General features: G+C 43.2%; 1 protein-coding gene across 5 annotated transcripts in view; it reads left to right on the top strand.

Annotated features, from left to right (window-relative positions):
- The window catches only part of TTC23L (tetratricopeptide repeat domain 23 like), a 33,532-nt gene that overhangs the window by 3,034 nt on the left and 7,729 nt on the right, over positions 1-22,769 (top strand). For 2 of the 5 annotated variants that reach the window (XM_054986885.1, XM_054986883.1), the window contains exons 2-12: positions 183-253; positions 365-503; positions 2,844-2,967; positions 3,979-4,138; positions 6,150-6,275; positions 8,283-8,460; positions 8,971-8,985; positions 10,156-10,264; positions 13,334-13,461; positions 15,115-15,264; positions 22,671-22,753. In XM_054986885.1, coding sequence (XP_054842860.1) covers positions 384-503; positions 2,844-2,967; positions 3,979-4,138; positions 6,150-6,275; positions 8,283-8,460; positions 8,971-8,985; positions 10,156-10,264; positions 13,334-13,461; positions 15,115-15,264; positions 22,671-22,753 — 1,193 coding nt within the window. In that variant the 5' untranslated portion in view covers positions 183-253; positions 365-383. The remainder of the gene's footprint in view (positions 1-182; positions 254-364; positions 504-2,843; positions 2,968-3,978; positions 4,139-6,149; positions 6,276-8,282; positions 8,461-8,970; positions 8,986-10,155; positions 10,265-13,333; positions 13,462-15,114; positions 15,265-22,670; positions 22,754-22,769) is intronic. The other 3 variants (XM_054986881.1, XM_054986884.1, XM_054986882.1) reach the window with 3 other exon arrangements.

A 22,769-nucleotide genomic window follows, 5' to 3' on the forward strand; every position in this document is an offset into this window, starting at 1 on the left:
GGCCACATCCTTTTCTCAATTATTAAAGGATTCATCTCTTAACATTTTTAGTGTTCCTTCCTTTAGCTCGGAAAAACTGTTACATTCATTACATGCCACTCAATGTTTTTCTGTTTGGGCTGGGTTTTTAATGCTAGGTTTGAATCAACAACTTGAAATGTTTTTATGTTTTATTTCGTAAGCCTCTTCTGGCAAGTTCCACGGAGACACAGCACAACAAAATTCTCAATAAATAATAAAGAAGAAGCAAACGGTAAGCAGGGCAGTCATCAATGGGCACCGTCTTGGTGGTGATCAATACTGTGTGGGGCTGGATCAATCCATGGGTGTGCCAGTGACTGACCCCCTGCTTTACAACATTTAGGGCTCAGACAACAAGCTTTATGGATGACATGAACAACAGGTGTGGACAGCAGGAGATGAGAACTGAGATATTTGGAACACCAGCCATAAAATTAACACAGGCACTGAAAAGGGCAGAAAAGTTCACCAAGGGAAAAAAGGTAATTTTCTCCATCACTTCCAGACTTCTTTTCATGTCTGCCCTCTGCTGGTCAGGTACAGGATAACAGCCGAAGAGTTACAACGCGGTTTTGAAATTGTAATGCTTTTTTGTTTACTTGTTTTATTACGTTGCCAGAATGCTGTTAAAGGTTATGTGCTTAATTTCCTCTACTGTTAGGATTACCAACTTTGGGATGGGAAATTTGTGGAGGTTTGGAGTCGGGGGTGGGGGGGTTGGAGATGGGAGGGGCCTCGGTGAGGTATAATACTCCCCTCCAAAGCTGCCATTTTCTCCAGGGGAACTGATCTCTGTCACCTGGAGAGAAGTTGTAATTCTGGGACACTGCCAGGGCCCACCTAGAGGTAGGAAAACCTACCCAACAAGTCCCTTGAAAGAAGCCCTCTTCCTTCCCCTGCCAATCTTCAAGGATGTGCATATGGATATCAGCATGCTAAGACAGCTAATCCAAAACAAGCTATTTTTGTTCATTGTTATCAGGGCTTTTTTTCTGGGAAAAGAGGTGGTGGAAGTCAGTGGGTTGCCCTCGGAGAAAATGGTCACATGGCTGGTGGCCCCGCCCCCTGATCTCCAGACAGAGGGGAGTTGAGCTGAGCAGCGCGGAGAGCAATCTCAACTCCCCTCTGTCTGGAGATCAGGGGGCGGGGCCACCAGCCATGTGACCATTTTCAAAAGGTTCTGGAACTCCGTTCCCCTGCGTTCCCCCTGAAAAAAAGCCCTGATTGTTATAAAGAAATTTAACTGGGATGCAAATCTCATTCAGTAATGTTAATATTTGGATTTCTTTCGTACAGAGTTTGACTTAACGTCAAGCTTTTTTGGACTTCGTTTCCCAGGGAGCACTGAGGTGCAATTCTTTGGATGCATCAGAAAAAGTATTCATAGCATTGGGGGGGGGGGGCTGAAAAGAGAGACCAACTCCTTATTCTCTACCCACATCCACCTTCTGTGTGGTTGGGTCCACCCTGACTCATGGCTCCTACACCTGCCCACCCAGTGGGGTAGAGAACAGGAGGAGAGAGAATTGAAAATAATAAAGAACATGAATAGGTGTGGTAATGAATAAAATGAAGGGCTTTAAAAATGAAATTAAGCCCAGAGAGTTACCCATGTTCCTCTTAGCAGCAGAAGAAGACAGGAATCAGTGGCATCTTAAGAGACTCACAAAATTGACTCTAGCGTGAGTGTTCAAGATTCAACACTTACTTCTGCATTCTGTGTAAATCCATAGCAGATATTTATATTCTATACCTTTGAAGAAGTGAGTTCTGATATGCCATAACTTATCCTAGAATAAATTCTGTCTTTAAAGTGCCACTGAACACTGGTTTAATTGTTAATTGGAAAACACGCTTACTCCACCAAGCACGTGAAGGCGTTTGCTCCTAGGTGAGGGAAATGCACTCTCAGATCTTTGGCTTCCTGACCAGATACTAAAAAATTATTATTATTACTGAAGAGGGAACCGGAGTGTGCCAAACAGGAAAGGTTGAAGGAGGTCTTCAGCCGTGAGGCTTCCTCCAATGTTTTTTTCCCCCATGCTCACACTTCTGTGCTTTTCTAAAATGGGAGAAGCAGGAATTTTTTGTGCATTTTGCCGTCTGGTTGACGTCATCCTGGGAAGATGTCATGAGACCAAACAGCAAAATACAGAAAGAAGGTAAGAAACAAGTCGGTAACTGGCTGGGATAAAATGGATTCGTTTAGTCAGGTTCCAAGTGGTTCGGAGGATTCCCCAAAGATTAAATTATTCGATTTCACTCCGGCCAGTAAATAGTCTGAGCTGTGTTTCTGATTTAAAACTAGCAGCCACGTGGTGCATGCCCTATTAAGATCACACAGCAAACGAAAGCTGTGTGTACTTCTTATAGAAATGGACACTTGGTCTTCCTTTTTTTAAAAAAAGCAAGTTTTATAACTGCAAGGAAAATCTCAAAACCCTCTTCTCAATTCCTACCTTGAAGTTTCCGTGCTTCTAAGTTGCTGCAAATCAATCTCTCTCATTCTTGATTGCTTTTTTCTGTATTTCAGTCAGGTGCACTAGTCTTCAGGTGGCGTGGAGCGGACCAGAGGCAGAACAGCAATTGCATGTGTCACCCATGGCCCACTGCGCAAAGTTAAATTGATCGAAGGGGTTGTACTGATGCATATCCGCCCTTGGTTTGGGTATGCAGTAGGACAGAAACGTTGTTCTTTCCAAATCTATGCCTGGAAAATAACTAGAACAGACACGGCCTGCATTGCAGCCCAGAACCCTTTGCACTGAAGTGTCCACAGGGGGCAGGAAAGTGCCCCAGAATTCCTGTGCATTGTTTTTCAGATGCGTCAGGCCCACCGAGAACGGATTCGCTGTGTAGCCCTCACGAGAATTATCTATGGAAAGGGGCACTGGAGGCTGGCCCAAGCACTTGCCAACCTTGCTCACAGCTATCTGATGCTTCTAGGTAAGGCCTTCTGCCCCCTTCCTGTTTCCTTTGCTCTGACAGAACCACAGTTTGAAACAAGCATCAGCTGAGGATGGTGCTGGAGAAACCAAGGTCAAGACCTCACTTCCAAAACACTAATTTGGGAGTTTCACAGTTCTGTGGGGTCCCCATTTTGCTGTTGATACCTTTGTGCCAATGAAGTCTGCTTTTTAAAAAGCCGATTGTCCATGCCTTTAATGGCAAACAGGGCAGATATTAACCAGGTAAAGTTTGTGGCAACCTGGAGGTACAGTGATGGGAGTTTTACCTGTTGAATTTCTGTCATACACAGTAATTAAAGGTATGGGAGCCCATCCAGATTAATGGGGGCAATTCTAACTGAGGAAGGTCTTGTGTCGAGATCAGGGCTTTTTTTCAGCAGGAACACAGTGGAATGGAGTTCCGGAACCTCTCGAAAATGGTCACATGGCTGGTGGCCCCGCCCCCTTATCTCCAGAGAGAGGTGAGTTTAGATTGCCCTCCGTGCAGGGGAGGGCAATCTCAACTCCCCTCTGTCTGGAGGTCAGGGGGCGGGGCCACCAGCCATGTGGCCATTTTCTCCGAGGGCAACCCACTGAGTTCCACCACCTCTTTTCCCAGAAAAAAACCCTGGTCAAGGTAGATTTACAGTTGGAAAATCTTGGCTTTCTTTCTATACAATTTCTATACAAATATAATAGTACAATGTAGGGGAGCTATGAAAGTGCTGCCATCTAGTGGCCACTGAATGAATCTCACTCACTGTAGAAGGGTAGTGACATATTGCCACGAAAGTTTTTCTAACTCTTATCCTGACCTCCTCCTAAGAGGTGCCCCCCGGCCCCCCCAGCTTATTTTCACAATAACCCTATGTGGTAGGTTTGTCTGAAGGAGAGAAGAACTTCATGGCAAAGTGGGAACACTTTGGGTGTTATTTCCTTTCTTGAATTAATTGAGTGACATTACATGCTCTCCCCCATGTTTTAAACATATTCTTATGAATGTCCCTAGGTTTTCCTGTTCAGGCTGTGCAGCATGCAAATTCAGCCAAAGGTACAATCTTAATTGGTGGAAGGCCCCCTCAAGTTCCTGCAGAAGAAATGAAGCAGATTTTGAGCACTCTTCTGACAATATACTATACTTTGGGTGTAGCACACTGGATGCAGAAAAAATATCCTTTTTGTAGGGGGTGACGTGGGTAGTGAATTTAGGCACTGAGAGCGCCGAGTTAAAATCTGCCCTCGGCTTATTTAGTCCACATGGGGGAAGTCACTGTGTCCCAGGATGACCTGTCTTAAAAGAACTGAAGAAATCAGAATTTGTCAAAGGATGAAAAAGCAGTTTTAAGAAAATAAGAAATGCCAATATTTCATACAGTAATGACTGCCAGATACTAGCAAGCTAAACATAATCCTGCATTATGGGAATGGCTGGGACTTTACGAAGTTAAGTAAAACTCCAGTGTTCCAGTAAATGAAGCGCAGCAAAAGGTCAAGGGCTAGAAAGGTAACTGGAAATGGATACTGGAAATGCCAAATGTAAGCCCTTCTTTTTACAATAGAGTCTTTTACTTCTATAGTTTACACTCTTTTAATATAGAAATCTTTGCCTTTTCACTCTTATTTTTCTAGTATTACTTCTCCTCAGATGTTGCCACTACATGTACCACCAGTTCACCAACCATTCGTAATGGGAATATGCGCTACCCACAATCCTCCTCATACAACGGACACCATGTTGTATGTACAGGGTCGAAATACATTTTTCCCTTGCAGAGATATCTTCAATACATGCAAATTGACCACTGGATTCTTCAGACTTTGTATTCACACCTACTGAAGCTGTACACACATGGAAAATATGTGTTGTCCCCAGGGCTTTTTTTCAGCTGGAACGCGGTGGAACGGAGTTCCGGCACCTCTTGAAAATGGTCACATGGCTGGTGGCCCCGCCCTCTGATCTCCAGACAGAGGGGAATTTAGATCGCCCTCCGTGCCACTGCCGGTGCAGAGGGCGATCTAAACTCCCCTCTGGAGATCAGAGGGCAGGGCCACCGGCCATGTGACCATTTTCGCCAAGGGCGATTAAAACTTTAAAAAACTCCCCCTTTGTCCCAGCTGACCCAAAGTGATGTCATTGCGCGGTCCTGGGAACATGTGCACACTTTGTGCATGCGCATGTGGTACCAGGGGTACCACTTCCCGCCAGGAGTTAGTCCCTGTGCTGGCAACCCACTGAGTTCCACCACCTCTTTTCCCAGAATTTAAGCCCTGCTTGTCCCTATTCACACAATGTGTCAACCAAACGTATCAGGAGAATTGCAGGCAGCACACACTCCCATTATGTGTGGTTGGTGGAATCCCAATATACATGATTGTATATTGATTACATTGTATATTATTGTATACTCCATGTTATACACAATCACCGGAGTCTAGTGGAGTGGTCTAGGGTGTTCTTAAATGTCATTCATTGCGTCTTTGATGGGATCAAACCCCACACATGTCACAGGGTGCAGTCTATGCATGGATGCCCTGGCTAGTTGCATGCGTCTGGCTTTGGGGACTGATTCAGGAACCAAATAAATGCCACTGACAGGTGTGTGAGGATAGCACGGAACGTGCAGCTACACACGTGCCATTGATATGAACAGGAACTTTGCCAGACTGTACAGGCTCTCATTCCTCCCTTATTGATTTCAAATAGAGCTTGTGGAGGAGAATTCCTGGAGATTGCATCCATGTAAATTACTGGAAGGTGCCGTTTGGACTTTCCATCCAAGCCTCCAATATGACTGGGGCTATCCTAGCAGAAGCCTGAAAAAAGATTCTATCCGTATGTTCATAAAATAAATTACCTGAAAGCCATGATGGTGAAACCAGTTTGCAATTGGGATGGTGATGTATTAGTAGCTGAAGAGAGATGAGTCTGGCTTCTCCCAGAGCTTCATTGATTTATAAATAACCCTCAAACACAGCCCTCCTTTTTATATAGGTCTAGCCGCATTGCCTCTGGATTTATTAGACGCAGCAGTGGCTGATCCAGAGACTAGCAAGAGTTACTGCTAGGTAGATAAGCGCTTAGGATTGGGCAAAATAACTGGCAGCCCAAAGGTGGGTTGTAAATCTGTGTTATTTTTAATAGGCTTTCAGAATTAATCTGTCAACCTTAATGGCTTCTACTGGCAAAGAGTCTCTGTTCAATCTGGAAAAGGCAGAATGTGTCATGAAAGAACTGCAGCAGACAGAGTTGGAAGAGACTACAGAACAGAAAATCTCTGAGGAAGACCTGGCTGCTGCGTTGGGCAGGTAAATGAAAGATAGTTTTATCCAAAACTGACAGATAAGGATCCCGTTTCACAGAGCTGCTGAAAGAGTTCAAATGAGAACGTGCTGAATGAAGGCTGCAGTTGGTCTCTAGTTCCTTCTTTGCATTTCCTAGTTCCTTATTTGTGAATCAGAAATATTGATGATTCTTTAAAAAGCCCTGCAGCCCCGAATAAGCTTTGGACTGCGTCAAATCACACACGTGACTCTGCCCTGCGAGGGGAATTATGTGGTTCCCTGGTCCAAAGCTTGGTTTTAGAGTGAATTGCTCCACCTTGTGTATCCTAGGCAATAAGAAGATTAAGAAACTAGGGGGAGCTGTACTCCCAAATGAGCTTTGGGCCACTCTAAAACATGCACCCCCAGAGAAGTATGCTCTGCAAGAGGACATAAACTGTATCCTAGCCTGATTCTGAAACCATCAGCTTCAAAGAGCCAGTTTGGTGTAGTGGTTAAGAGCGCAGGACTCTAATTTGGAGAACCGGGTTTGATTCCCCACTCCTCCACTTGAAGCCAGCTGGGTGACCTTGGGTCAGTCACAGCTTCTAGCTCTCTCAGCCCCACCCACCTCACAGGGTGTTTTGTTGTGGGGATAGTAATGGCATACTTTGTAAACCACTCTGAGTGGGTGTTAAGTCATCCTGAAGGGCAGTATATAAATTGAATGTTATTATTATTACATTATTAAAATCAGGTGCCCCCAGAAACCCCACTGCATTACATTGATCAGATGTGTTGAATAAAGGACAGCTGCATCCCTTCTGTACCCCAAAACTGTGGGATACCTACTTTGGATTTACTATTTCCTGATCCTTTTAGCTAGAGATCTTTGAGATCGAACCTTCTGCATGCAAAGCAGGTACAATGTTGCTGAGCTATAGCCCTTCCTCCAGCAAGAGCTAGGCTTGCCAACCTCCAGTTGGGGGCTGGAGATCTCCTGAAATTCCAATTGATCTCCAGGTGACAGAGATGAGTTCACTTGGAGAAAATGGCAGCTTTAAAGGGTGGACTGTGTGGCATTGTACCACCTTGAGGTCCATCCCCTCCCTAAACCCAGCTCTCTCCAGGTGACAACCCCCAAATCTACAGGAATTTCCCATTCTGGAGCTGGCAACCCTAGCAGGAGTGCATACTCTCAGTTGAGGCAAATCTGTGTTCAGTGATTCTGAATTTACAGTCTGGTTTAAAAACATGCAAGGGGAGACTTTCAGGCTGAATCAGGGCAAGAATTATTTGCAAAAATCCCAGCAACTCCCAGGTCTTGGGTGGGTCCATCAAAATATGATCCACATTCTATGCAGCCCTGCCCTCAAGCACCAAAAACGCCACATCTGCCTTCCTGCTTCCCCCGAGGGCCACCTTTGTGTGCCATGCATGGGTACTTTTAAAATCAGTTCTCAGTTTACAATATAATAACATTAATAATAACATTCGATTTATATACCACCCTTCAGGACAACTTAATGCCCACTCAGAGCAGTTTACAAAGCAGTGGCAGGGCCCTTTAAACTCAGCCCCGAAGCTTTCCAAAGCATTATGAATGCTTCGGAAAGCTTTGATTCGGGATTTCCAGCATGCTGGCCTCAATTCGGATATCCCGAATCTTTATGGATTGGGTCTGATTCGGGTATTTTACTTGAATCGGAAACCCGAAGTGCACATCCCTAGTGGGGAATCCAACCCGGCTCTTCTGCTTAGAGTCCTGCCGCTCTTAACCACTACACCAAACTGGCTCATGGTGTGATCTACAATTCTATAAAATCAGCCTCTTTGTCTAGGTGCAAATCTTTACAGGATTTTGCCTTGTGGAAGTTCCTGAAAACTCACTCAGAATATTTAAAAATCACATTTGAAAATATGGTAATTTCATCAGAAGCAAAAGGCTGTTGCAGCAGTTTGAAACGTTTACCAATTGGTACTTAACAATATTGCTTTTTAAAAAAAAACTGAACTTGAAAGTCTGTCTCCTTGATCAACGTCTTCTTCCAGGGCATGTTTGCTGCAAAACAAGCCATTGATGGCAACGAGGCACTTTGAGAAGGCAATTTCTGCTGTAATTTCAGCTAGAGGAGAGATGGCTCCAGAGTTAATCGATCTTTATCAGGAAACAGCCCACATTGAACAAGTGAAGAAAAATCACAAAAAATCCATAGAATATTTATTGCAGGTAAGGAACCTCATAAAACCGTCTTAGTACACAGTGAAGACTGAATTTAGGGTATTGACTTAAATAGGGCTGTCAGGTGGTCTGCACTTTAATTCAGAGTTATAGCTGCACTGCCATCGTCTCATGTTTGTAATGGAACTAGTTTTTTTTTCAAAAGATAGCAAAGCTATTCTTTAAAATGGGCTGGCCTGTTTCTGTTGGAGTATAGCAACATCTTATATACAAAGAAGAAGAGAAGATCTTGCAGGAGGTAGCAAGCTCTAGCTTGACATGATTGTAGGGGTCCAGTAGCACCTTTAAGACTAACCAACTTTACTGTTTTTACTGTTTACTTTACTTTTTGAGAACCACATGCATCTGACAAAGAGAGCTGTGGTTCTCGAAAGCTTATGCTACAATAGAGTTAGTTGGTCTTAAAGGTGCTACTGGACTCTACTATTTTGCTATTACAGACTAACACAGCTAACTCCTCTGTTTCTAATAATGGGTTTTCTTCTTGTCTGTCTACAGAATGCTACTCTCAGGGTAATCTCCACCTCCTTCTGAGAACGCTTGAGAACTCTCAACTAGCAAGGCAGCATCATTTATTTCTTCTTTCCTATCTAGTTTGTTCGTTCTATTAATACAGCTTTTGTTACTCTTGATCAGTTCAGTGTCCTGACTGCTGCATAGGCACTCTGCCAACAGTTTATTTATGCTATTTCTGATTTTCGGGAAATTTTAATGATAAGTTGACTTCATTTTGACGCTGCTGTCACTTGCGCTGTGAAATGCTCTGAAACCCTTTCAGCTATTTACCAGTGAAGAATGTTGTTAGCTAAATAATAAAGTAACATTTCAGAAGCATCTCCAAAACCAGGGAGAGAATGGGCTTTCTGAGAATACAAGAACTGGCCTTCTTGTAGATTTTTCCCCATGCCATTGACAAGCAAGCAAAATATAGAATGCAAAATAAGCAATTGTATGCAAATTGTCTCGATTTGCATCATTTATGCAAGTTGCAGAATTTCGCTTTCCTTGGTGCGGAACACATTATTATAGTCATAACTGAACACGTGAAAGTCCTTTATGCTGAGTTCAGTCATTAGTTTATCAAGGTGATTGGAAACAGCTCTCCCAAGACGTCATATAGAGATCTTTTGTATCACCCACTACCTGATCTTTTTGAAGGGAGATTGAACTTGGAACTTTCTACATGCAAAGGAGATGCTCTACCATTGAGCTACAGCTCTTCCCCAAGGTGAAGTACAGTGAAGACTAAACTACAGTCCAGGCTATATTACATTGTATGCAGGGCTTTTTTTCAGCTGGAACGCGGTGAAACGGAGTTTCGGAACCTCTTGAAAATGGTCACATGGCTGGTGGCCCCGCCCCCTCATCTCCAGACAGAGGTGAGTTTAGATTGCTCGGCAGCGCGGAGGGCAATCTCAACTCCCCTCTGTCTGGAGATCAGGGGGCGGGGCCATCAGCCATGTGACCATTTTCTCTGAAGGCAACCCACTGAGTTCCACCACCACTTTTCCCGGAAAAAAAGCCCTGATTGTATGCATAATTGCTGTACAAACGTCCTTGAAGAAGAAAGGAAGAAATGATGAAGAGGCTTTCCTGTCTCCATGTTTGTCCAGACAGTGCAACAGTGCAACAGTGCAACTTGGTGTTCCCTCACCAGGATGCCCGTTTTTCTTTTCCCAATAGGCCCATTGTGTCGTATTGACTGTGCACACGAAATTCAGCCCTCAAGCGGCATCCGCAGCATTACTCCTGGGCAAGGCTTATGCTGCGAGCGGGGAACAAAAGGATGCAGGTAAATAAGCAGAAACAACCAGGGAGCCGTTAGGGTTGCCGAGCTGCAGTTGAGGCCTGTAGTCCTCACTGAAACACAACTGGTCTTTAGACTACAGAGATCCGTTGTCCTTAGGGTTGCCAGGTCCAGGTTGGGAAATTCTTGGAGATTTTGGGGGTGGAGCCTGGAAAGGGTGGAGTTTGGGGAGGGGAGGGGCCTCAGTGGGATATAATGCCATAGAATCCACCCTCCAAAGCAGCCATTTTCTTCAGGGGAACTGATTTCTGTGGCCTGGAGATCAGTTGTGATTTCGGGAGCTCTCCAACCCTAGTTGTCTTGGAGGAACTGGAGGGTGGTACCTATGACATCACATCCCTGCTGAGATCTCTCTCCTCCCCAAGCTCCACCGTCCACAGGCACCGCCTCCAAATCCCCAGAAATTTCCCAAGTTGGAAGTGGCAACCCTATGAGACAGGCTTAATTTCTTTCTTTTGCAAGGGTTCTTTGGGATAAGAGCCTTTACTGAGTCTTCAATATTTATTTTAAACTTCACAATTTCATAAAATCAATGGATACAAATGCAAGCAATCTTTCATCTCCAAGGTCACAATTTAGCCCCAGCCTTCCAAAAAAAGTTCCTGTCTAGCATCTAGGGTTGGCAGCTCCATGTTGGGAATTTTCTGGAAATTTGGGGGTGGAGCCTGGAAAGGGTGGAGTTTGGAGAGGGAGGAGGAGCTCAGTGAGATATAATGGGCAGAGTCCAGCCTCCAAAGCAGCTATTTTCTCTCGGTAGTCTGCAGATCAGTTGTAATTCCGGGAGATGATGATGATGATGATGATGATGATGATGATGATGATGATGATGATGTTTACATTTTTAACGTGCCCTTCCTGCAAGTGGGCTCAGGGTGAGGTACAATGGTTATAAAAATACAATACAGTATAAAACAATGGTTCATGTCATAAAATCAACAATTAAACAGATTTTAACTGTCCCAAGACGGGGTCAATTCCAGGTTCCTGCCCATCAACATACAGGGGGAGGGAAGCTGACAGATAATGTACTGCAACCCATATATGGTTCAGTTAACAAGTGGGCACTACATAGCCCCATGCTGTATCCATACGCCGGCCAGTGGACACTGTATAACCCCACACTTAGTGGGAGACCGGTGGGAGCCTCAGTAAGGATCTCATGCTGGCCTCAACCATACGCCTGGCGGAACATCTCCGTCTTACAGGCCCGCCGAAATGATACAAGAGCCTGATGGGCCCGGGGGTCCTCAGACAGAGAGTTCCACCAGGTTGGGGCGAGGACCAAAAAAGCCCTGGCCCTGGTCGAGGCCAACCAAGCCTCCCTGTGGTACATATGGGGAGAGGTGGTCCCTTAGGTATGCTGGTCCCAGTCTGTTTAGGGCTTTATAGGTCAAAACCAGCACCTTGAACCGAATCTGGAATTCCACGGGGAGCCAGTGGAGCTGCTGCAGAATTGGTGTAATATGAGTCCTATAAGGAACACCTGTCAGAACACGTGCAGCAGCATTCTGGACCCGCTGTAGTCTCTGGATCATACCCAAGGGCAGCCCTGCGTAAAGCTAGTTACAGTAATCCAACCTGGAGGTGACCGTTGCCTGGGTCACTGTCGTTAGGTCCTGGGCTGAGAGATAGGGGGCTAGCTGCCTGGCCTGCTGAAGATGGAAAAAAGCAGTTCGGGCAACCATCACGATCTGGGCCATAGATAAGGAAGAATCCAGGATCATGCTCAAACTTCTGACCGATGGTACGGGAACAAGTAGTGCCCCCCAAAGGCCGGGAGATGGATCCCCGCCTCCGACAGCCCAAGGCCCAAATTCAGGACCTCCGCCTTCGTGGGATTCAACTTCAGCCTGCTCTGTGCCACCCATCCAGACACGGCCTCCAAAGCTCTCAACAGGGCGTCAGGGGCAGAGTCGGGTCGATCGCCCATCAGCAGATACAACTGGGTGTCATCCGCATATTGATGACAACCCAGTTCAAACCTCCGCACCAGCTGGGCGAGGGGGCACATATGAAGATTGAACAACAGGGGAGAGAGTATCGCCCCCTGGGGGATGCCATACACCAGTGATTGGCATGTGGACAACCCCTCCCCCAGCGCCACCCTCTGTCCCTGACCGTGGAGAAAAGAAACAAGCTACTGCAAGGCTGTCCCTTGAATCCCCACGTCGGCGAGGCGGTGGGCCAAGAACTCATGGTTGACCGTGTCAAACGGTGCTGAAAGGTCTAACAAAATCAGCAGTGCTGACCTGCCACGATCCAGGTGCCTACAGAGGTCATCCATGAGGGCAACCAACACTGTCTCCGCCCCACGGCCTGGACGGAAACCAGACTGGTATGGGTCCAGGACAGAGGTCTCTTCCAGGAGGAGCCTCTCTCAGGCTCCACCTGGATGTTGTACCCCCTCTGAGCTTGTGCAGAATGCCTTTTATCCGTTATTTTTATGTTGGTTTAGTCTGGTAAATAGCCCATCTCTTCAGTCACAGGATTGTGACTACTTACACACGTTTATAGATGCCCTGTGGTACAATACCTAGTGGTGTTTGGAAGTGCTACCATTAATACTGGTTTTCAATGTGACATCCTCAAAGGTGTGCTGAATGAGTCTCAAGCTTTGAGTTGATGGAGACCAGGGGGGTCCCTCCCTCCCTCCGAGTACTCAAACCCCTGAGGAGGTGTGGCCCCAGGGGGTGATGGCATACCTTGTCTGGGGCACCAAAATACCTAGAGCTGCCCTGGCCCAGAACAGTCTATTTTGCCATCCAAGATCTTCATCGGAAACCATTCATAGTTCAGCTCATGAATTCCTTTAACTGGGGAGGCCAGGAATTTATCCAAGCTCCTTTCATGTGCAAAGGATGTGTGTCATCTCGAACTAAAATTGAGCAGTTCAGGAGGAGGGAAATAATCCAACCTGTTCCATATGCTTTTTATTCTTTGAAACGGGTTCATCCATGGAGCTAGAGTTCAAATGGTCCATTCTTTAGGACAGGGAGTCCAAGATGTTGTAAACAATATGCTTAAAACAGAATGTGTCCTGTGCTTGTTTTGTAGAGATGGCTGAAATGTATTTCAACGAGAGTCTTCTGGCCTGCAAAGCTGCACTGGGGTCAGGCCATTCTCAGACAATCAATGCCTTGGAAGAATTCAGTAAATGGCTTGTACATATGGGGAAGAGAGAGGTAACAGGAGATCCGAGTAGTATTCTGCAACGTGTGACATGTTAGTGAATAATGAAAAAGAGCAAGGAGACTCTCAACCATGTGAAACGGTGCTGGAAGTATCTTTTGGCAGGGGTGAGCCACATCGGACCTCTAAGGGTGTGCACGCTACTCCTGCGAAGCTCCTGTATAATCAGTCAAGAAGGTGCCTTGCCTGGACTGATTCTCCTGCCCCTTACATCGTCCCAAGCAGGGCCAGCCAACATTGTTTGCTGTCTTAACTGAATTAAAATGTTCTATGGGTTCAAACCCATCATCAAATTAGGGAAAGTGCATTCGTCTTCTGTGGGGACAGAATGCACTTCTTCCTCCCCTTCCAGCATATAGGACTAGGAAGGTCAAACTGTGTTACATTTTTCCGATGAGTTGGGTCCAGGTTTGGGCTTGGAACAACAGCATGGGGGGAGTAGAAATGTCCAAATTTGGGCAAACCCTCCTTCGGTTTTGGAAAGCAAGTTGGATCCGGGGAACCTGTACCCATCTTGGCAAAAAACACAACAAGTATTGTCGAAGGCTTTCACGGCCGGAGAACTATGGTTGTTGCACCAAAAGACAAAGATCTCTCAGTGTCACAGTGTCATGACAATACATCGATTGTGCTTTATATTAAGTAACTTGGAACAAATATTACCTCTAGAATCCTGGGCTCTAACATAGCTTAGAATCCCCATTTCACTGACAGGCAGGGCTTTTTTTCAGCAGGAACACGGTGGAACAGAGTTCCAGCACCTCTTGAAAATGGTCACATGGCCAGTGGCCCCGCCCCCTGAACTCCAGACAGAGGGGAGCTCAGATTGCCCTCCGCGCCACCAAGTGGTGCGGAGGGCAATCTAAACTCCCCTCTGTCTGGAGATCAGGGGGCGGGGCCACTGGCCATGTGACCATTTTCGCAGAGGGCAACTTAAACTTTAACCCCCCTTGTTCCAGCTGACCCAAAGTGACATCATTGTGCAGTCCTGAGTTCCACCACCTCTTTTTCCAGAAAAAAAGCCCTGCTGACAGGCATGTGTTGAAAAAGACCCAGTTGGGTCAGTTGGGTACTCAAAATATACTATGTAAAGATTTTGGTGTCTTTCTATTCATACTGACTTGATTGGGAATAACTAGACAGTGGAAATGCTCCAGATTGTTGGACCTTTCATTTATGATTCCAGCAAATCTTTAATCCAGAAGTAATGTTTCATGTTAAGGCAGATTATTTTATAAAATAAATGGCATTCACTTATATGTGAATTAAGTCATATACTGAATTGTTTCATGTGAATGGTTTAATATTGTCAAACCGTTTTGATTTCCAGTATTAAACCAAATCTAATGACAAATATTTCAAGATGGTATAAGGATCTCCATTTGCTTATGGATATAATATCAATATATGATGTGACCTGGCATTTTTAATTAAAAAATACAAGTTACTGAACTTCTGATGCTGGTCTCCATCTATACCATTTGTGTAGATTTTTCCATATCTTGCATTGCTTCATTGTCTTCCATCAAGGAGAGAACAAAAAAGAAACTTTTTAAAATATCTGTTAACCTAAAAGGGCATCCCCGTACATAATTGATATGTTCTTGTTAAGATGTTTCAATGATTTTTTAAAACTTCTTTTCCAGCAAGCCTATGACCTACTTCAAGAGTCATTTATGTCCCAGCCAGATCTGTGTAGCGACTTCAGTGAAAAGGCAGCTGAAAGATTTTATATTATGGGTGGGATCTGCCTAGCAGAACAGAAGGTGAAGGAAGGTTACCAGTGGCTCAGTAAGGTAATTGTGCAGATTTTGAATATGTAAATCCCAGAAGACAGGAGTTACAGTCCAATAAAACCAAAGCCCAGTGGCACCTTAAGGGCTAAAAACAAAATCCATGTAATACCTTTTAACTGGAGTCAACCAATGTAACACAAAAAACTGAGCAAACTTTGGGGCTTATCAGAACCTCTTCATCAGGTCAGATGTTCAGGAAAAAAAATTTAATGGAGGGGGAAAAACAGACTGTCCAGCTCTTAAGACCCTGTCATCCCAGCCTTTGGAGTTAGGTGCTGCTGACAGGCCCACAGTTCTAGTTTAATTGCTTGTAGGTGTTAAATTACATCACTTGCATTCCTTAAAGACTAACAACTATCTTCCTTTAAGTCAGTTGTATTTGTTGTACCAAACCCTGACAAATGTCAGACCTGTAGCAGGTATTGAACTGGAGATCTAAAGTTCAGCCACTGGACTTCCGGTTTGGGATTTATGGAGGTCTGACGCAGCTCCAACTGCGGAGCTGACCGGACTGCCGTTTTAACCGGCCGGCGGGGGCAAAATAGCCCGCGGCCGACTGCTCTCAGGCGGAGAGCAGGCAAAGAACGCTCAAGACCTCAGGGCGCGTTGATCTCGGGCGAGGGGGGGCTCTACGCGACGGGCCCCCTCACGACCCTTGAGGTCCCACCCTGTGACAGGTCGGCAAAGATCTCTGCGGCAGATTCCGGGCCAATGCGGTTGGCATAAGACCTACGTACCCAAGCTTCAACAGGGGAAAGAGGAGTGGAGGAGAAACGAAGATTGAAACAGTGATTACAACCCACGGAAAGTGAATGGGAAGGTAAAGATCACTATCTCCTGATACGGGACAGATTGTTAAAAGTAAAGAAGATTAAAAGTTGATTTTAAAACTGCAACAGGCTAATTATAACGGGGAGAAGACTCGGCAAGAGTCGAAATAGAAAAAAGACTAAGTTTAAAGAAGTTATTAAAGAATTAGGACTATTGTTTTGAATACTTGCGGTTATGGAGCTGTGAGAAAATTCTGCCATCGCGAGAGCTACTGCGGGAAGTCGGGAAACAGGAAGTACGTAATAACAATAGAGTTGCTGGAGAGAAGCGGCCCCTGCCGGAGGGCAGGAAGAAGGGAATCGCCATCTTTGAAAGGGGAAAAGCCGCGGCTTCAGCGGAAGAGGAAGTAAGCCATTTTGAATTACAAAAACCACAGAAGAACCATAGAGAAAAGACGCCCGACATTTTGGATTCTTTAAAAGTTTTTTCTTTGCAAAAAAGACTGGGACATTTAAATTAAAAAATAAAAAGACGCTTAATTTCACGCCACGGAGTTAAGGAAGAGGGCGGACTCGTGGGAGCGAGCCAAGGCAAGCCCCACGATGTCGAAAAAAGAGTGGCAATCAGCAATAGAGAATCTAGATAAAAAACTCTTAGAAGTGATCAAAGAGCTTAAGGACATTAAACCGGAGCTGATTAAAGAGGTTAAACAGACAGTGAAAAGTGAGCTGTCAGAAGTAAAGAAAGGTATGGAAATAATGCAAAATGAACTGCAAGGAACACAGCAGAGAGTTAAAGCAGTAGAAGGCGCGGTGGAGAATTTAACTGACACGCAACAAACAGAGATGAGGCTGATGAAGGGGAGAATGGCGGTTGCGGAAAGCAAACACATGGAGAAGCAGCTAAGATTTCGCGGTTTGCCAGAAGTGGAAGGAAAAACAGCGCAAGAACAGATGACGGAGGTGTTAGCTGAATACCTGGGGAAGGAGGAGGAGGAAGTTGTGGCTATCCTGGACGTGGCATATCGTGTAAATTCAAGAATTGCGACCCAGAGGAAACTACCAAGAGATGTGATTGTGCAATTTACGACCCGAAATATGAAAGAGAAGATTGTGACTAAACAGTTTCAAGATCCATTGGAGATTGACGGCAAGACGATTATCATTATGAAGGAAATATCTAGATCGGTGTTATTGGACCGGAAAAAATATAAGGCGTTAACTCAGATTTTGAAGGACATGAAAATCAGGTACAGATGGGAACTACCAGAAGGAGTGTCCTTTGAATTTGGAGGGACCAAAAGACGCATCAGATCGGAACGAGAGATGGAGCGATTTATAAGAGACAATGAAAAGGACTTACCAGCAACAAGATTATGAGTATGGAGTGTAAAGTTATATCTTGGAACGTAAATGGACTTAACTCACCGAATAAGAGAAAAAGTATCTTTCACTGGCTATTAAAACAAAAATGTGATATTGTTTGTTTGCAAGAGACCCATATTCGAAAACAAGATGTAAAGTATTTAAAATCAAAAAAATTGGGGAATGATTTTGCAGCGGCCTCCAATAAGAAAAAAAGAGGAGTAGTGCTTTATATTAAAGAGGAGCTGCAGCCAAAGTTTGTAATGAAAGATGTGGAAGCCAGATTTATAGCAGTGGAATGTGTATGGAATTTAAAGAGAGTGCTGGTAGTTGGAATTTATGCACCTAATGGAGCAAAAGAAAGCTTCTTTGAGGACTTAAGGAAGCAATTAGATGAACTTTCATATGATCAGATAATACTTGCTGGAGACTTCAATGGAGTGACAAATCTGGATTTAGACAAAAAATCATCAACTGCACAAAAGAAAAGAGGATTGCTACCAAAGTTGTTTTTTGAACTGATACAACAGGAAACCTTAGAAGATGTATGGAGAAGACAAAACCCGAAAAGCAGACAATTTACGTTTTACTCCGCAAGACACTTTACACTATCGAGAATTGATATGATCTGGGCCTCAAAAGACTTAGCGTTATGGACTAAGGAAGTGGAAATAATGCCGATGGTAGGCTCAGATCATAATCCAATTAAGTGGAAATTGGGGAGAAGGAGCAAAAGGAAAGGATGGAGAATAAATGAGGACTTACTTCAAGAGGGAGAGAATATGGAGATGCTGAGAAGAGAGACAAAATTCTTCATACAATACAACATGAATAAAGAAGTACCAACCAACAAGGTTTGGGATACCTACAAGGCGGTAATTAGGGGCATACTAATGGATTTAAATGGAAGAGCCAGAAAAAAGAAAGAGGAGAAGAGACAGGAGATTATGGAAAAAATAAAAGCCAAAGAAATACAGTTAAAGAAGAGACCAGGGAAAAAGAAAATTTACCAGGACATTAAAATATTACAAGAACAGTTGACAGCAATGAATAATAAAGAATTGGAGTGGAATCTCAAAAGACTGAATCAAAAAGGATTTGAAGGTGCAAACAAACCTGGGAAATATTTGGCATGGCAATTGAAAAAGAGAAAGGAAAAGAAAATAATAAACAAAATATGTGAAGATAACAAAACGTATTTGGAACAGATATCCATTAGTAGAGCCTTCTATAAATTTTATGCTAAATTGTATAATAAGAAAGAGGTCAACAAAGAATCAATAGCGACATATTTGGAGAAAATGAAGCTCCCAGTAATCTCGGAAGCGTGGAGAGAGAGACTGAACAATGAAGTAACGGATGAGGAAATAAAAATGGCAATACAATCAACAAATTTGGGAAAGGCACCAGGGCCAGATGGACTTACAGCTAAATTTTATAAGACAATGGCCAATGAACTGGTACCATTCCTAAAAGAAGTGATCAATGGAGTATTAAAGGATCAGCGGATTCCAGATACCTGGAAGGAAGCCAACATTTCACTGATCCCCAAAGAGGGCCAAGATCTAACTAATGTGAAAAACTACAGGCCTATATCCTTACTTAACAATGACTATAAAATCTTTGCGAAGATACTGGCAGAGAGAGTGAAGGGATGGCTTTCGGAAATTATTGAGGAGGAACAAGCAGGTTTTTTACCTGGCAGACAAATCAGAGACAATTTAAGGACAGTGATCAATGCTATTGAGTATTATGATAAGCGTTGTGACAAAGAGGTTGGTTTCTTCTTTGTCGATGCAGAAAAAGCGTTTGACAATTTGAACTGGGACTTTATGTTTGCCACTATGGAAAAGCTACAAATGGGAGAAAAATTCATAAGAGCAGTTAAAGAAATTTACAGAGACCAGAATGCAGCAATTGTGGTGAACGATGAGACTACCAAGAAACTGACTATAAGTAAAGGAACAAGACAAGGTTGCCCGTTGTCTCCGCTGTTATTCATTTTGGTACTGGAGATACTGATGATACAAATACGACAAGATGAAGAAATCCGCGGAATAAAAATAAAGGACTTTTCCTATAAAGTTAGAGCATTTGCGGACGACATAATGTTAATTGTGGAAGATCCAACGGAGAATATGCCAAAAGTGATAGAGAAGATCAAAGAGTTCGGAGATTTGGCAGGGTTTTATATTAACAAAAAGAAGTCAAAGATATTATGTAAAAATATGACTAAGCAAAAACAACAGCTGTTAATGGAAATAACGGACTGTGAAGTAACAACCAAGGTGAAATATTTGGGAATTGAACTGACTGCAAAGAATATAGATCTATTCAAAAATAACTATGAAAAATTATGGACTCAGATTGAGCAAGATTTGATCAAATGGAATAGATTGAATTTGTCATGGTTGGGAAGAATTGCAGCAGTTAAGATGAATGTGTTACCAAGAGTAATGTTTTTGTTACAGACAATACCAATTATCCGAGACTCTAAGCAGTTTGAAAAATGGCAGAGGAAAATATCAGATTTTGTTTGGGCAGGCAAGAAGCCTCGAGTGAAAATGAAAGTTTTACAAGATGCAAAGCAAAGAGGCGGAATGCAACTGCCCAATCTAAGACTTTATTATGACGCAATTTGCCTAGTGTGGCTGAAAGATTGGATGACGTTGAAGAATAAGAAATTATTGGCCCTAGAGGGATATAAAAAAATATTCGGATGGCATGCATACCTATGGTACGACAAAGTAAAAGTGAACTCTATGTTCCTACATCATTACATACGGAAAAGCCTATATGCAACCTGGAAGAAGTAGAGAGACTTCCTACAAGAAGGAACCCCCATGTGGGTAGTTCCGTATGAAGTAATAGATCCGAGAGCTGTCTATACTGAGCAACAGTGTTTAACATATAAGGAGATAACCCAAATAGAATCTTTTAAACTTAAAATAAAGACACAGGACGAGTTATCACCTAACTATGATTGGTTCCAGTATAGGCAGATCAGAGATCTCTACAACTCGGACTGTGCAAAGGGAGGCATAAGAACAGAGAATTCGGAACTAGAGCAGACACTTTTAAAAGAGGATAAGAAGGAAATTTCCAAGGTATACCAAGTACTGTTGAAATGGTATACTGAAGATGAAATAGTTAAAGTACAAATGGTGAAGTGGGCCATAAACTTTAATAAAGAAATAACAATGGAGGCATGGGAACACTTGTGGAAAAACACAATGAAGATTACAACGTGTACTAATATTAAAGAGAACATTTACAAAATGATTTATCGTTGGTACATGACACCAAAGAAGATTGCGCTAGGGAATCTGAACACTTCTAATAAATGCTGGAAATGTAAAAAACATGAGGGCTCTCTGTATCATATGTGGTGGACGTGTGAGGTAGCCAGGCAGTACTGGGGAGAAATAATAAAAGTAATAAGTGAGATTTTACAATTTCAAATCAATAAGAACCCAGAACTCCTGCTACTGAACTTGGGAATGGAGAACATTCCAGCCCAACATAGAACATTGCTATTTTACATGACAGCAGCGGCCAGACTTTTGTATGCGCAAAAATGGAAAGTACAAGAAGTGCCAACTATTGAGGACTGGACTTACAAATTGCTGTATATGGCCGAAATGGACAAAATGACAAGAAAACTGAGAAATCTGGACCCAGGACAGTTCAACACAGACTGGGAGAAGCTGAAGCAATATGTGTTGAAGAAATGGGAGGTGGGAAGAGAACTGTGGCAGTTTGAGAACTACTGAAATATGACAAAATGTAGAGGGGGGTGACTTTACCGGAGGGTAGAGAGAGAAATGAAAATGTCTAAGCAGCTATTTTGTTAGAGTGTTATATATAGAAAAATATATAGAAAATGGATAGAAAATAATTATAAGGACCGACTAATTAACATCGTTTCTGGTATAAACGTGTAACATGTTAAATTGAATGAACCTACGTGAAGAAATACATGGATTAAATTGATTGATAACCTTTGAGGATAGTTATACAAAGTAATATACGGAATATAAGTTAAATTGGTTGACTTATATAAATGCATGGGTTATAGGGTTTATATGGTATATGGTTTATAGAAATATTTGAAACCAGGAAATTATGAAATTATGTTAAAAAGCGACAAATTGTTTGTCTAATATGGAAGAAAGGACTCCAAGATAAGGTATAGAGTAATAAAAAATAGTTAAAGAATTATTGCTTAGATCAAAGGGAAAGTATATGTTTGTTAGATAGATGAATTTAAAATGAGTAAGAGAAAAGGGATAAAGGGTTGGAAAACTGTTGGAAGTCAAAAGAAAAGGGGGGAAAGGGAGGGGGTTAGAAATTGGGAAACGGGAATTGATTGTAATGTGAAATTATATTATTCTAATTCCAATAAAAATTTTATTAAAAAAAATAAATAAAGTTCAGCCACTGAACTGTCCACTCTGGCCAAAGGAGGAAACCACGGAGAAACTCAGAATCTGAGAACCTATTAATTAGAAGAGGCCAGAGCAGATCACCTGCTAAATTCCTGCCGGATCAACTTATTACCTGTTCGGAGCATCTAGAGGGCTTCCTGTATATAACTTGACTCTTAGTGTCAAAGACTCATCTCTTTGGTATCATATCAGAATTGACAGGCCTCATTTATTAGAAAGTTGCTTAAATAAATGCTCAACACTGACTGTTGGGTGTGTTTACTTAAGACTCAGCAACCTGAGATTTGAAAGGTTCAACACATTCTACAGTCTCTTTACACTGCAGGTACTCTCTTTAGTCAGGTGTTAATGTTTACACAAAGGGACTTGTCTTCCACCTACTTAAGTACTCCTTGGGATCAACACCTGCTTATGTACAATACCATTGCGCTACTCTCAGCAGGTGCACAACTAAATGAAGGAACATGCCAACTCTTCCTTAACAGTTCCTTTCTAACATATAGGAAATAGATTACAGTGTAATCATTACTTCAATCTTCCGACCTACAAACCAGCAAAAGAAGTTCCTTGCAGACCAGGATACGCAGAACTGACACACAGACAAACATGAGAACCATTCTCTTTTTGAGTCACTGAGGTGTAATGATTAGAGTGCAGAACTAAGACTGGGGAGGCCTGGGCCTGAGTCTCTTCAGAGCCGTGAAAACTTAACAGGGTTGTCGTGAGGATAAAACAGGGAGGAGACCATATGCATCACCCTGAGCAGGGAATAAAATCCAGAAGACCAGTCTCGATGATTCTCTCTTATTTTACTTGCATGCAGTGTGCACAGGTCCAGAATGCTCTTTATGGGCCCCGACATAGGAAATCTAAAGAGCTACAGAAGATCCTTAATCTGCTGGAGACGTAAGTTTTTTCATTT

The sequence above is a fragment of the Eublepharis macularius genome, chromosome 8 (assembly GCF_028583425.1).
Source record: "Eublepharis macularius isolate TG4126 chromosome 8, MPM_Emac_v1.0, whole genome shotgun sequence".
NCBI lineage: Eukaryota > Metazoa > Chordata > Lepidosauria > Squamata > Eublepharidae > Eublepharis > Eublepharis macularius.